Below are 13,353 nucleotides of genomic sequence, written 5' to 3'. Positions count from 1 at the left end.
GGTGACGTTCCCATGATACAGCGCTCATAGCGGCGACGATGGCGAGAATGATAACTACAATCAAGAGTATTCCGGCAATGTCCCTGCTCTCCAATTGCGCGACAATCTCATCTTCGGGTTCTCGTAGATTGTGTTTCATCTTGTTTCGAGCCGTGTTGGAATGGCGTTATATCTTGAAGCGTAAAAGACCTGTGTACGACCTAGCTTGGGATAGAAGGCTTTTCAAGTTCGTTTGAGTATGATTTATTGTGTTTCCTTGGGGATATTTCCTGGTTTATTTGATAATATCCAAGGTCTTCTCTGCCAGAACTCGTCTTTTATAATGTCAACATGGTCAACCAACACTTTCGCCTTCGCCCTCCGTTTTCTGTCTTTCTCATTCTGAGTCTTAGATTGCTGCACTGCTTCTGCCAGCTCATCGGCGGTCTTAGCTACGTCGTGGGTGCCAGGTTCGACGAGTTCGTACTATATACGTTAAAATTTTGTTCAAATTGTTTGACAGAGGGAGCATAACTGACGTCTCGGTATATGACACTCCCTTTCTTGAACATCTCGGGCTCATTATTGTAATTAATCTTGAACCTTGAGAAAAGAATCTCGTGCTTGTCAGCGGCGAGTGTGCCCTGGATATCGGTTAGAATAAGTCGGCCGCGAGAATAAAACGACTTACGGATAAGAGCTGTTCAGCATCCTTGGCATCCATCTTGGGGGGCAGCTGGACGAGCGACCAAAACGTGGTGTTATACAAATTGTTGATGTGGCCTAGTGTTTGTTAGCATCTACTTGGCAGGATATGGAAGGGGGATTTACAATCGACTTGGCGCCAACTCATATAATCTCGTAAGTTCTGTACGCTGGGGTAGCAAACAGCTCGGCCGTCAAAGCTAGGAAGCGGAGGCGATAAGGGCGTATCTGGAAAGTAGGTTGACCATAGGTGGACGTAGTATGCGGTGAAAGTCGAGACTATGGTCGAGACGATCTTGCTACAGACACACTTGGAGTCAGATAGACTCAAAAATGCTGTCATTCTCTTAAATGGCTCACCTCGCCCTCCTTTCGAAAAGGGTGCAAGTCTTATGAAAGACAAAACTAGTCAAATATTAGTGCCAGATATACACCCCCCTACAGCAACTAAGAGTTGATAATACCTGAACTCATCGCTAACACCATAAGCGATGGTGATATCGTGGAGTTCAGTAACGACCGCTTTAGCAGCAGCATTCATTAGATCAAGAGCTCTACGGTCATTAGGCTTCTCGAAATTGTATTTGGCACATAATCTAACTCGAAAAGAAATTACGGATCAGAATAAGACTATGACAAAGATATTGATAGCTTGGGAATATTACTTGGTGAATCCTCTACCGTCTAGTCTAACCACAATCCAGGTATTTGGCAGCAAGTTGTCCACCTGCTCAAATTGTTTGACATATTCAAATCTAGGGTTAAGGGCCACGTTAGTTATGTGGTATTTAAGCAACCAAGGTTAAGGGTATAGAAGGAAAAAAAAAAAAAAACTTGCCTTGAGTTAGCCATTCTAGGGGGTCGTAGTATATATGCCTATTTTATTGTGAATATATAATAAATGCTTTACGTTTAGATGCTGGAAGAATATTGTACACAAGGTACCAACAATGCCAATAAAAAAAAAGTACCTTGGTACTAGTAGTTTAGTTTAATGTTGCTTGATGATCGATCTGCCGCTGCTAGGATTGTCTCAGAGTGGAAATTCAGTGGGGACATCCGTACTACCTTACGAGGTACCTAAGGTATCTAATGTAAGGACCTGTCAAGACCCTTGCAAACAGGTACCTAACCTAATCCCGTCCACGAACTGCAAGGCTACGAAGGTGAAGCAGCATGTGAAAAGTGAACAGTAAAAAAGTAAAAAGTATCACATGTAACCAAAACGTTAAATTGAAATGTCCCTTTAACAATTGTTTTGCGGTTTCATGTGTGTCCCTCGACACGTATACAGCCAACACTTTTTTATTATTAACACAAACCAACATCTTTCCTCGAGCTACAAAATATGAACCACCCGCCGATATGAATCTACTGCTTTCCGACGACTACCTGCTCCAGGACTATCCTGAGAACATTACGAATACGATCCGGTCCGGTCATACGACATGTCTTCGCTTCAATCGCAGAGGCGACTATTTGGCCTCGGGTCGCGTCGATGGCACCGTAGTCGTTTGGGATCTCGAGACGATGGGCGTGGCACGGAAGTTAAGAGGTCATAGAGCGGCAATTACTTCCCTTAGTTGGTCCAGATGTGGGCGCTATTTGCTCTCGGCTTGCCAAGGTTGGAGAGCTGTTCTTTGGGATCTTCAAGATGGTACGAGATATCGAGAGGTTCGGTTTCGAGCACCCATCTACACGGCAGATTTACACCCTTGGAATCAGTGAGGATTGTCCTACATTTACCTACATTTACGTTTAGTATCTATCTATGCTGACCGTAGAAATATTATAGCAACCTATTCGTTGCGTCCGTATTCGACGAGGCCCCCTGTATCGTTGACGTGACTAGCCCGAGCGATGTCAAACACACACTCCCCTCGGCGCCGAAACGAACTAATACCGATGCCGATGCAGCAACAAAGGAGAAACAGGCTAAAGAGGACGCGAAACAGATGACGACCGTTACTGTGTGGACAGCCTCGGGTGACCATATTCTAGCGGGTACAAACAAGGGTCGTCTCAACATCATAGACGCGACTACCCGCGAAATAATATGGTCAGAAAAGATATGCAGTTCGGTAGTGACTACACTACGGCTGACAGGATCCGGCCGCGAATTACTCGTAAATTCGCAGGACCGCATTATCAGGACCTTCCATGTGCCAAATCTGGTAGCAGAGGACCTTGATCCCGATACAATACAGATGCCATTGGAGCATAAGTTCCAAGATGTTGTTAACAGACTTTCTTGGAATCATGTCACATTCAGTGCTACCGGAGAATATGTGGCGGCATCTACGTATAACAATCACGAACTATATATATGGGAGCGAAATCACGGTAGCTTAGTGCGAATGCTAGAGGGGCCGAAGGAGGAACAAGGGGTAATCGAGTGGCATCCGCACAGAGCCCTACTAGCAGCCTGTGGACTCGAAACCGGCCGTATCTATATCTGGTCGGTAACTACCCCGCAGCGCTGGTCGGCCCTTGCACCGGATTTCGTCGAGGTCGAGGAGAACGTGGAGTACATAGAGAGGGAGGACGAATTCGATATCCATCCGCAAGAGGAAATCAATAAGCGCAGGCTAGACAGGGAGGACGAGGATATTGACGTGTTGACTTCAGACCCGAGCAAGGGGTACCACGACGATGTAGAGGGTGAGGAATTTCGGATGCCTGTGCTGTTTAACCTTGGCGAGAGCGATAGCGAGGAAGAGTTCGTGGCGGTATCAACGGGGACGGTACGACGAAGAAGCTTGGGCGAAGGTCACGAAGGTGAAGCTCCGGACGAAGAGAAAGCAGCTGGAGGCAAGAAAACGGCTGCGAAAGGTACAAGGGGTAGGAAGAAATAAGATAATGAATGATAGCTTCAAGTAACTAGGCTTCCTCATTCAATGAATCTTGTAGGTTAGCATTGACAAATGATAAAGCGAATACGTTGCACTGATCCTTGATGGAATGCATGTACTTGTTGGCAGTTGTTTGACCAGCTGACTCATCCGGCACTTGCGATTTTTCTTGCTGGTACTGTGACACAACCAAAACTTCAACAAAATTCTAAGTATGGACGAAACGTACCTGAACGTTTTAAAGTTTTAGGTTAGTTACCACCTGTGACTTTGAAGCTACACCAAGCCTCTGGCGTCGATTACATTAACGTAAGGTTCTGTGTGGGGGAAGTAGTTAGGTACCCTAGGTAATGGGATTGGACAGGGCAATTCCAGTCTCAAGTGGTATGTATGTACCTAACGGTGTTACCTGTACCTGAGGTAGGTGGGTACGTACCTAATGTAGATACCTGTAGATATGTACTTAACTGATTGTAAGTCAGTGAAGCCCACTCCATCAGCCGCATGGAGAAATTTGCTTCCGAAGCCCCATTGTTCCATATTTGGCTTAGCGCATACCCGTGGCGGGCTTCTGCCTCATTATTCCTTAGTCCTCTCAACTCCTTCCAAGAAAGGCTTCTCTCGCAAACCACAACAACAATCTTACGATTGACGAAACATCACGACGCGCTCCGGATATCGCATGATACCCCTTCCTGCGACTGTCCGAAACTAGCCATCGCGTTCGCACGGTGATTTTTCGACCATCGCGGTGTCCTTTTGACCTGCGCGCGCGCTGGAACGGTTTTAATCGTGTTCCTCGGGCCTTTGGCCTCTGGCCTGGTTGGAAAACGGCCCTCCAGCGCCATTCCTTTTTTTTTTTTCTGTATTAACAAGCAATACTATCTCGCCTTTTGTCGTCCGTCGTAAAATAATTCACCTGTTACGCCGACATTGCCATCCCGCTTACGAGTCACGATCCGACGGAATAATATAAACTCACTTGATTTTTTTTTCCCCTTCTATTCACCATACCTTCATTTCGACTTACGCCTTTGCATACCTCGCGCATCAACTAGGGACCACTCTTTCAACGCGATCATCAAAATTTTTCATCAAATAACCATTTCAAAAATTAATTTTTATCCATCAACGACTCCATCAACAAATCAGTCAAGATGGCAAATCTTCATTTCGCGCATTCCGATGCGCCTCTCAAGGAGATTAAGGAGATTCAATTCAGTCTTCTCTCGCCCGAGGAGATCAAAGGTGCGAGTGTGGCGGCAATCACTTACCCGGAGACTATGGATGAAACCCGGACAAAGCCACGTATGAATGGTCTAAACGACCCCCGCCTTGGCTCGGTAGACCGCCAGTTTAAATGTGCCACTTGTTTAGAGCCTATGGCCGAATGCAATGGGCATTTTGGCCACATCGAATTGGCAACGGCCGTATATCACCCGGGTTATATCAAGAAAGTCAAGAAGATACTAGAGATTGTCTGCCCATACTGTAGTAAAGTTCTGGAGGACAGAGTTAGTATCTTCTTACTTCCTGGCTGACCAGAATTTTATTGATGCTGACACTACCTAGAGCAACCCAGAATTCCAGGCTGCAGTGAATATTCGAGACCCCAAGAAACGCTTCCAGGCCGTTTGGGTCGTCTGCAAAGGCAAGAGAATTTGCAGTAATGAGACGCCTAAAGATGAGGACAAAGAATACGAGCCAGGTACCAGACCAAGGGCAGAAGGCCACGGTGGTTGCGGAAGTCTCCAGCCTGCAATTCGACAAACAGCTCTTCAGCTGTGGTCCCACCAAAAGACGGTGAACGAAGATGGCGTCAAGGCCAACGAGAAGAAGGAACTCAAAGCTACAGAGGTTCTTAATATCCTAAAGCGTATCACCGACGAAGACTGTTGGGACATGGGCTTGAACACAGAGTATGCCCGTCCTGAAAACATGATTCTTACCGTGTTGCCTGTCCCACCACCTCCAGTTCGTCCTAGTATTTCTATGGACGGTACCGGCCAGGGCCTACGAAATGAAGATGACTTGACCTACAAGCTGGGTGATATTATCCGTGCCAACGGCAACGTCCGCCAGGCAATTCAGACAGCTGCACCTGCTCATATCCTCGAAGAATTTCAACAACTCCTTCAGTACCATGTTGCTACTATGATGGATAATGACATAGCTGGTCAGCCTCAAGCTCTCCAGAAGAGCGGTCGTCCAGTCAAGTCTATCCGAGCACGTTTAAAGGGAAAGGAAGGTCGGTTGCGTGGTAACTTGATGGGAAAGCGTGTCGATTTCTCGGCCCGTACTGTTATTACCGGCGACGCGAATATTTCACTTGATGAAGTGGGCGTTCCGAAGAGTATTGCGCGAACGCTGACATATCCCGAGACTGTCACGCCGTACAACATCTCTCGCCTCCACAAGCTTGTCCAAAACGGACCTAACGAGCATCCTGGCGCCAAGTACGTTGTCCGGACAGATGGGTCACGAATTGACCTTCGACATCATAAGCGTGCCGGTCAAATTAATCTCGAATATGGTTGGAAAGTTGAGCGGCATCTTCAGGACGGTGATTATATCATATTCAATCGTCAACCATCCCTGCACAAGGAGTCGATGATGGGTCACAGAGTCAAGGTCATGCCTTATTCCACTTTCCGTCTTAATCTGTCCGTCACTTCACCTTACAACGCCGATTTCGATGGTGATGAGATGAATCTGCACGTCCCACAAACTGAGGAAACGCGGGCTGAGATTCGCGAGCTTTGCATGGTGCCCCTCAACATTGTTTCACCCCAGCGTAATGGTCCATTGATGGGTATTGTCCAGGACACATTGGCTGGTGTATACAAGATGTGCCGCCGAGACGTGTTCTTGACAAAAGAGGAGGTCTATAATACCATGTTATGGGTGCCTGACTGGGATGGAGTTATTCCCCAGCCTGCGATTCTCAGGCCGAGGCCGCGCTGGACGGGAAAGCAGATTGTCAGCATGATCATCCCGAAAGAGATCAGTCTTTATACCAAGCCCCAAAGTGGCCCGTGGCTCCCATTAGTAGATGATGGACTGCTTGTCCAATCTGGACAATTGCTCTTTGGTCTACTTACTAAGAAGAATGTCGGTGCCTCTAGCGGTGGCATTATTCACCTTTGTTACAATGAGCTTGGTCCTGAAGGTGCGATGGCTTTTCTTAACGGGTGCCAGCGCGTTGTGAACTACTGGCTCTTGCATAACGGCCACAGTATCGGTATTGGTGACACAATCCCTGATAAAGCAACCATCGAGAAGGTTCAGGTTCATATCGATGAGTCGAAGGCGGAGGTCGCCCAGTTGACAGCGCAAGCAACAGCAAATGAGCTCGAAGCTCTTCCTGGTATGAACGTCCGAGAAACTTTCGAAAGCAAGGTTTCTAAGGCCCTCAACTCCGCCCGTGATAAGGCGGGTACCACCACTGAGAACAGTCTTAAGGATATCAACAACGCTGTCGTCATGGCCCGTTCTGGTTCGAAGGGTTCTTCCATCAACATCTCACAAATGACTGCCCTTGTCGGTCAACAGATCGTTGAAGGAAAGCGTATCCCCTTCGGTTTCAAATATCGAACTTTGCCGCACTTCACCAAGGACGACTACTCTCCAGAAGCCCGTGGATTCGTTGAAAACTCGTATCTACGTGGTCTGACCCCTTCGGAGTTTTTCTTCCACGCCATGGCTGGTCGTGAAGGTCTTATTGATACCGCTGTGAAAACCGCTGAGACCGGTTATATCCAGCGTCGTCTCGTCAAGGCCCTAGAAGATGTTTCTGCCCGATACGATGGCACAGTTCGTAATTCTCTTGGCGACATTATTCAGTTTATTTACGGCGAAGATGGTCTTGATGCTATGCACATTGAGAAGCAGCCAATGGATCACTGGGTCATCAGGGACGCCGATTTTGAGGAGCGATATCGTATTGACGTCATGGAGGGTCTTCAGCCGCGTGTGCTCGATGCTCTGGAATATGGGCAAGACCTTATCGGCGATGCACATGTTCAGGAACTTTTAGATATGGAGTGGGAAGCCATCTGCAAAGACCGCGAGTACCTTCGAGATTTGAAGAAGGGTTCTGAGAAGCTCGAAGAATCATTCCAGCTTCCGTTGAACACTGGCCGTCTCATTGAATCATCCAAGAAGCTACTCAAAGTTGACGACGCGCGACGAAGCAATCTTTCTCCACAGGACGTCATTCCTGCTGTGAGGGATTTGTTGGCCCGAATGGTTGTGGTTCGCGGGTCTGATGACGTGTCCAGAGAAGCTGATGAAAACTCGACAAGACTATTCAAGGCGTTGCTCCGTTCGCGATTGGCATACAAACGTCTTGCGGTGCACCACCGCCTAGATAAATTGGCCTTCCGTCACGTCATTGGCGAATTAGAAAACCGATGGTCTAGGGCAATGGTAAATCCTGGTGAGATGGTTGGTGTGTTAGCTGCGCAATCAATTGGTGAGCCTGCAACGCAGATGACCCTGAACACCTTCCACTTCACGGGTATTTCCTCAAAGAACGTCACACTGGGTGTGCCTCGTCTCAAGGAAATTCTCAATGTTGCTAGCAATATCAAGACGCCTTCGATGATGGTCTATCTCGATGGCAACACCTCCCAGGACCATGCAAAGAAACTTCGTAGCGCGGTTGAGCACACTAACCTCCGCTCTGTCACGGCAATGACTGAGATCTACTATGATCCGGATATCGAGTCGACACAGATCGAGCAAGATGACGATTTTATAACATCGTACTTCATGCTACCCGATGACAGCCAGCCTCCTGTTGAAAAGCAGTCCCGGTGGCTGCTCCGTTTCGTCTTGGATCGGCAGAAGATGCTAGACAAGGGTCTCACTGTGGAGGATGTGGCTATCCGCCTTAGAGAGGAATACCCTACCGACTTGGCTGTCATTTGCAGTGACAATAACGCAGATCAACAAGTGATCCGTATTCGTCCAATGCCGGAAGATAAGGATGATCCTGACAAGAGTATCGAAGACGATGTGATGCTGAAGCGGCTGGGCGAGCATCTTCTAGAAAATCTTACGCTCCGCGGAATCAAGGGTATTGAACGTGCTTTCTTGAACAAGGGAACCAAGATTGCCATTGACAAGAGCGGTGCCCTGATCCAATCCAAAGATAACCCCTTGTGCGAAGAATGGTACCTCGACACCACTGGTACAGCTCTGCGAGAGGTTTTGGCGGTTCCTGGAGTGGACGCCAAGCGTACTATTACCAACGACCTATGGCAGACCGTTGAAGTCTTCGGTATCGAGGCTGCTCGACTTGCCCTTCTCAACGAATTGCGACGAGTGCTGGCATTTGACGGTTCATATGTCAACGAACGACATCTTTCTCTATTAGTCGATGTAATGACGTACAGAGGCAGCATTGCTGCGGTTACCCGTCACGGCATTAATAGGGCGGATACCGGCGCATTGATGAGGTGTTCCTTTGAGGAGACCGTCGAGATTTTATTGGAGGCTGCTGCCATGGGCGAAGTTGATGACTGCAGGGGTATCTCGCAAAACGTTATGCTTGGTCAACTTGCTCCTATGGGCACAGGCCACCTTGACGTTTTCCTAGATCCCAAGATGCTTGAAACTGTCATTTCAGATAACTCCAGGATGGGTTTGATGCCTGGAATGACGGTCAAGGGAGGTTCGGTCGAAGGAGCTGCAACCCCATACGATACAGGTTCGCCAATGGCAGATTCTGGTTACGGGATATCCCTTGCGTCTCCATCCATGGGCATGGGTAATTTCTCACCGATTGTTGGGGCTGGGTCCGACTCGCCTTCGGGCTTCGGAACGGAATACGGAGGATTTGGAAGTGCAAGCCCGTATGGAGGACGAAGCGCTGGAGCTACGAGTCCGTTCTCCGGTGGTGCTTCTCCATCTTCTCCGTTCAGCAGCTATGGTGCTGGAGGTTACTCGCCAAGCTCACCTAGCGGTAGCTATTCGCCAGCATCACCAATGATTGGAGGCCAATACAATAGCTCACCACGTTTCAGTCCATCGTCTCCATCCTTTTCTCCCAGTTCACCGCAGTTCAGAGGTGCAAGCCCGTCGAGCCCGAACTACAGTCCTACATCACCTGTCTACTCTCCTACGTCACCAACATCTCCGAGACATTACTCTCCATCTTCGCCTAATATGAACTCGCCCACGTCACCGAGTTACTCGCCGACAAGTCCGGCTTATAGCCCTACGTCTCCTCATCATGCGGGTACTACTTCACCTAGCTATTCTCCGGTGTCGCCAAATTATTCGCCCACGTCCCCGACAGGTTATTCTCCGACGAGCCCGCTTCATAGAGCTCCAGGAGCGCAGCAGTCTCCAACGAGTCCCAAATACTCGCCTACGGTTAGTCATTTACCTCTCACCTCTGGACTCAATTCCACGCTAACCTTTTTCTAGTCTCCTCAGTATTCTCCTAGAACTCCTGGCGCCGGCGGGAACACCAGCCCCAAGTAGTACGTGTCAACAATCTTCCCCCCTAGGTCCGTGATGAAGGTTAACCAATTTTCTAGTTCTCCCACCTCCCCCAAGGGTGATTAAGTCACTAAAGCATAATATACACCCAAGGCGTCTTGCGTATCTTTATACATCTGCATTTTAGGGGGTTCTCTTGTTCGCCGGTTCTATTCTTTTTTTGGCGGCTCTGGTAGATGATACTACGAGCTCTAATGCATCATAACATATCCATAGAGGAAAGATAATTTCCCTTTCTGGGCGTCCAAACCGAAATCTCAGACATCCTTGCAAGACTAGAGAGTGAAAAGAGAAAAGGTTCTCCCAAATGATGAAAACGCAAAGAAATCAATCCCAAAAAAAAGTTGTCCTTAGACACAGGGTGAGAAAAGGGTGGTTTCCCTCTTCCCCCTTTCGAGGTCTATGTTTTTTTGTACAAGTAGCACGAGGGGAAAAAGTGGCATTATTTGATTTAGTCTGTGTTACTCCTCGTTTTCTTCTTTTTCTCCTTCTCGTCCGCCATCACTTAGCGGCAGATGATTTTGGGCGGCAGATTGAGCTTCTTTTTTTTCTTTTCCTTCTCCGCCAAATAGTATGAGGTTCGATTCCGAAGTTTAGTTTTTTTAAGGACTGTCTTAGGGAGGGGAAAGAAGAAGAACAAGAACAAGAACAAGAACAAACGACGGCGATGAAATGAGAAGAAGGAGAGCCAACGAGGTGTGGCGGTTTCTGGCTGGTGGTTAAGTACCCAACATAAGGTTGATAAGGCAGTTAAGAGCATCATACCCCCCCATAGTGAATGCAAATGCCTCTATATTGATAATTAAGATACCTACCAGGTGCCTACCTAGATTGATCTATGTAAACTGGTAACTGTAATGATGAAGTATTCACCATGGCAGAACTGCGAATCGCTTCTGGTTAACCATCTGCCTAGTTTCCGTTGGAAACACGAACTAGGCTATTCGCGAATCCACCAATTGCCTATTGCTAATTACGATATCCTTTGCAAGCACCTAACCTAAGGCAAGGTACCTAATCTATACGTGCTTAACGCATGCATACATCCTGCATGTATATGGGTATGCTAATAAAGTTGGTCGCATCCCGAGATCCCAGCATGTTGGTTCGGGTTTCTAGGATAATTTACATAAGGTAAGATTAAGTTAGGTTAGGTACCTACGTATAGGAGGTCACTAAGAGTCGACGAAGAACGGGAGATGGGGGCGGTTTCAGAGTCTCTTCGGCTTCTATGCAGCAGCGAATTCACGGTACTTCAGTCTTACATTGAAGATCGATGCTGATTCCATGTCATCATGTCTTGGTTTCGATGGGGGCGTCCTTGATTGTTTGAACGTGTAGCTTTGCCTCTCACCTACAGCTGAGCCGTAAAGGTCTCATTAAGTCCGGCAGATGAAGGGATGCGGTGAAGAGTAAAACTGCGTTGCGTCTGTATAAGTCCTTGTTTCAAGTTTCGATTGACCTGCTGGATGTTTCTCAGGTCAACATGTCAGAAAGTAGTGGTAGTAGGTGGTGGTGGTGGTGGTGGTGGTGGTGGCGGCCGGCGCGTAAGTGTGCTAACCCTCACGTAGACGATGTATAGAACCACGTGTACAATGGGAATCCTCCGCCCCTCCAGTGAATAGAAAACAATAAGAATGACCATGCATGGCATGTATGACCCTTTCGAAGATGAGTAAGATTCTAGTTGGGGTCCGGGGACGATCGTAGGAAAGCTTTTCCCAACACGATAAGATTGATACGATTGGAGCAATCTCGGGGACCGTAGGGCTGAGATGAGGGTGGCTTGGGGTCCAAGTCCCGCCAACGGCAACTTACCTACCTACATACATGTAGGTATACCCATTTTACGGCGGGCTATGCATGGTGGCTTAGGGGGGAACGAGGCATAAATGCATTTTTCCTCATTCACGTACCCAGCTAGGTATACCGTAATTCCCACGACCCGGGATTAGGCGAGCTTTTACTATGTAAAAAAGTCATCTCAACTTTTATGTTAACGTAAACCACAAGTCAGCGGTCCACGGAAAATACATACAAAATACGTCTGTGCGTAACCGTGCACTTTAAAAAAAAATTCCTATTAAAATTCGGTTTTAAAATTTCAATAATTATTTATATTAATATAATAAAAATATTTTTTATAATTTTTATATTATTTTATTAAATTAATTAAAATTAAAAAACTAAATAAAAATTTCATAATATTTATATTTTATTATAACTTATATAATAATAACTTGAAATTTTCTTTAATTTTTCTATGCTGTAGAATTATAGTTAGATATAATATATTTAAATTTGGGACTTTAATATGTAAAATTCGTAAAGTTATGAATTTTTGAAAATTGTTAGTTTTAAGTTATATATAGTGTTGGACCGCTGACTTGTGGTTTACGTTAGTGTAATTATAGAACTTAAGAACCAACTCGACTTAGGTGAGTTTACCAGTGAATGACATTTGGAGTGAAAAGGGCCTCGTGACCTAGGTAAGCAAGTTTACCAATACGAAAAGACTTCTTTTCTTAGCAGTAAAATTTTTGGCTGTTGGCCGCCAGGCACAACGTCCGGCCCAGTCTTACTTCTCCCTTCCTTTACTCACGTCTTGGGTATCGCCCAAGTCGATCATAGTGGTTGAGAAGAGAGCGCTGAAAGTTGACCACGACCATCAATTATTCAAGGGACTGTTTCCGTTGCCGTGTTGTTTTACATGATTAACGGTGCCCGAATTATGCAGGATATTGGCCCGGTCCGGTGGTTGTGACTCGGGTTTGTTTTTCTGCCGATCATGGGCAATTTCATTCAACCGACCAATGCGTGTCCGTGTCCCGTGCGGCCGACACATAGGCAAAGCCGATCGACCTGTGCAACAGCGGTAGTACACGTGCCGAAGGATTTGGCGCACGGAACTCTTACCGGGCGTTCGGAGTGTGTATATAGATTTGACTGCTCGAAAAATAATATGTTAGCTACCTAAGTTACATCCGTTAACACCGAGGAGAGAATCGGGAATAAAATGAGATATTCCTTTCGAAATCCTTCTTGCCTATAAAACACCAGATCTTCATGCGACTATAGATGAAGTCATTCTTTAACGTTACCAGTCTAATTTATCTGAATCCAAGAGGTAGTTCGAGATGAGACCCGATCTGCTCACTCTAAATTTGCTATAGGATTGCTGTGTATTTTAGGACTACCCTATATGCGAATCCTCTTATTTGCTTCGTTCGTGACAACTCAACCTCTCATCTGGAAATAATCGACCGGATGCTGGCGGACGGTGATTATGACGAAACCTTGAAGAGAC

The 13,353-nt window shown here is 46.8% G+C and overlaps 3 protein-coding genes across 3 annotated transcripts; 2 read left to right on the top strand and 1 right to left on the bottom strand.

The window, feature by feature from the left end:
- Positions 1-21: 21 nt before the first annotated feature.
- F4812DRAFT_120475 (tRNA guanylyltransferase) lies at positions 22-1,666 on the bottom strand. The gene is made up of 8 exons (XM_047929460.1): positions 1,523-1,666; positions 1,350-1,439; positions 1,149-1,280; positions 1,045-1,089; positions 811-983; positions 671-762; positions 519-623; positions 22-465 (listed from the first exon to the last, which is right to left on the bottom strand). The coding sequence occupies exons 1-8, from the start codon at positions 1,534-1,536 to the stop codon at positions 244-246; spliced, it is 873 nt and encodes a 290-aa protein (XP_047787716.1). The 5' UTR covers positions 1,537-1,666; the 3' UTR covers positions 22-243.
- A 116-nt stretch (positions 1,667-1,782) lies between these two features.
- Positions 1,783-3,780, top strand: F4812DRAFT_438567 (WD40 repeat-like protein). Its single transcript, XM_047935011.1, has 2 exons — positions 1,783-2,408; positions 2,480-3,780. The coding sequence occupies exons 1-2, from the start codon at positions 2,050-2,052 to the stop codon at positions 3,537-3,539; spliced, it is 1,419 nt and encodes a 472-aa protein (XP_047787715.1). The 5' UTR covers positions 1,783-2,049; the 3' UTR covers positions 3,540-3,780.
- Positions 3,781-4,539: 759 nt separating this feature from the next.
- Positions 4,540-10,233, top strand: F4812DRAFT_120417 (beta and beta-prime subunits of DNA dependent RNA-polymerase). The gene is made up of 4 exons (XM_047929458.1): positions 4,540-5,050; positions 5,109-9,917; positions 9,972-10,027; positions 10,085-10,233. The coding sequence occupies exons 1-4, from the start codon at positions 4,694-4,696 to the stop codon at positions 10,110-10,112; spliced, it is 5,250 nt and encodes a 1,749-aa protein (XP_047787714.1). The 5' UTR covers positions 4,540-4,693; the 3' UTR covers positions 10,113-10,233.
- The last annotated feature ends 3,120 nt before the right edge of the window (positions 10,234-13,353 follow it).

The sequence above is a fragment of the Daldinia caldariorum genome (assembly GCF_022478825.1).
Source record: "Daldinia caldariorum strain CBS 122874 unplaced genomic scaffold F4812scaffold_15, whole genome shotgun sequence".
NCBI classification, from domain to species: Eukaryota; Fungi; Ascomycota; class Sordariomycetes; order Xylariales; family Hypoxylaceae; genus Daldinia; species Daldinia caldariorum.
Note: the sequence above shows the minus strand (reverse complement) of the source record. Positions and strands in the feature narration are given on the sequence as shown.

Bases quoted from the DNA above. Each gene is read 5' to 3' on its own strand.
- F4812DRAFT_120475 (XM_047929460.1), bottom strand. The intron at 984-1,044 runs GTGAGCCATTTA...GTGTGTCTGTAG, and splicing joins CTTTTCGAAAGGAGGGCGAG to CAAGATCGTCTCGACCATAG. The intron at 763-810 runs GTAAATCCCCCT...AACAAACACTAG, and splicing joins GAGTTGGCGCCAAGTCGATT to GCCACATCAACAATTTGTAT.
- F4812DRAFT_438567 (XM_047935011.1), top strand. From the start codon at position 2,050: ATGAATCTACTGCTTTCCGACGACTACCTGCTCCAGGACTATCCTGAG. The intron at 2,409-2,479 runs GTGAGGATTGTC...GAAATATTATAG, and splicing joins GATTTACACCCTTGGAATCA to CAACCTATTCGTTGCGTCCG.
- F4812DRAFT_120417 (XM_047929458.1), top strand. From the start codon at position 4,694: ATGGCAAATCTTCATTTCGCGCATTCCGATGCGCCTCTCAAGGAGATT. The intron at 5,051-5,108 runs GTTAGTATCTTC...GACACTACCTAG, and splicing joins GTAAAGTTCTGGAGGACAGA to AGCAACCCAGAATTCCAGGC. The intron at 9,918-9,971 runs GTTAGTCATTTA...ACCTTTTTCTAG, and splicing joins GTCCCAAATACTCGCCTACG to TCTCCTCAGTATTCTCCTAG.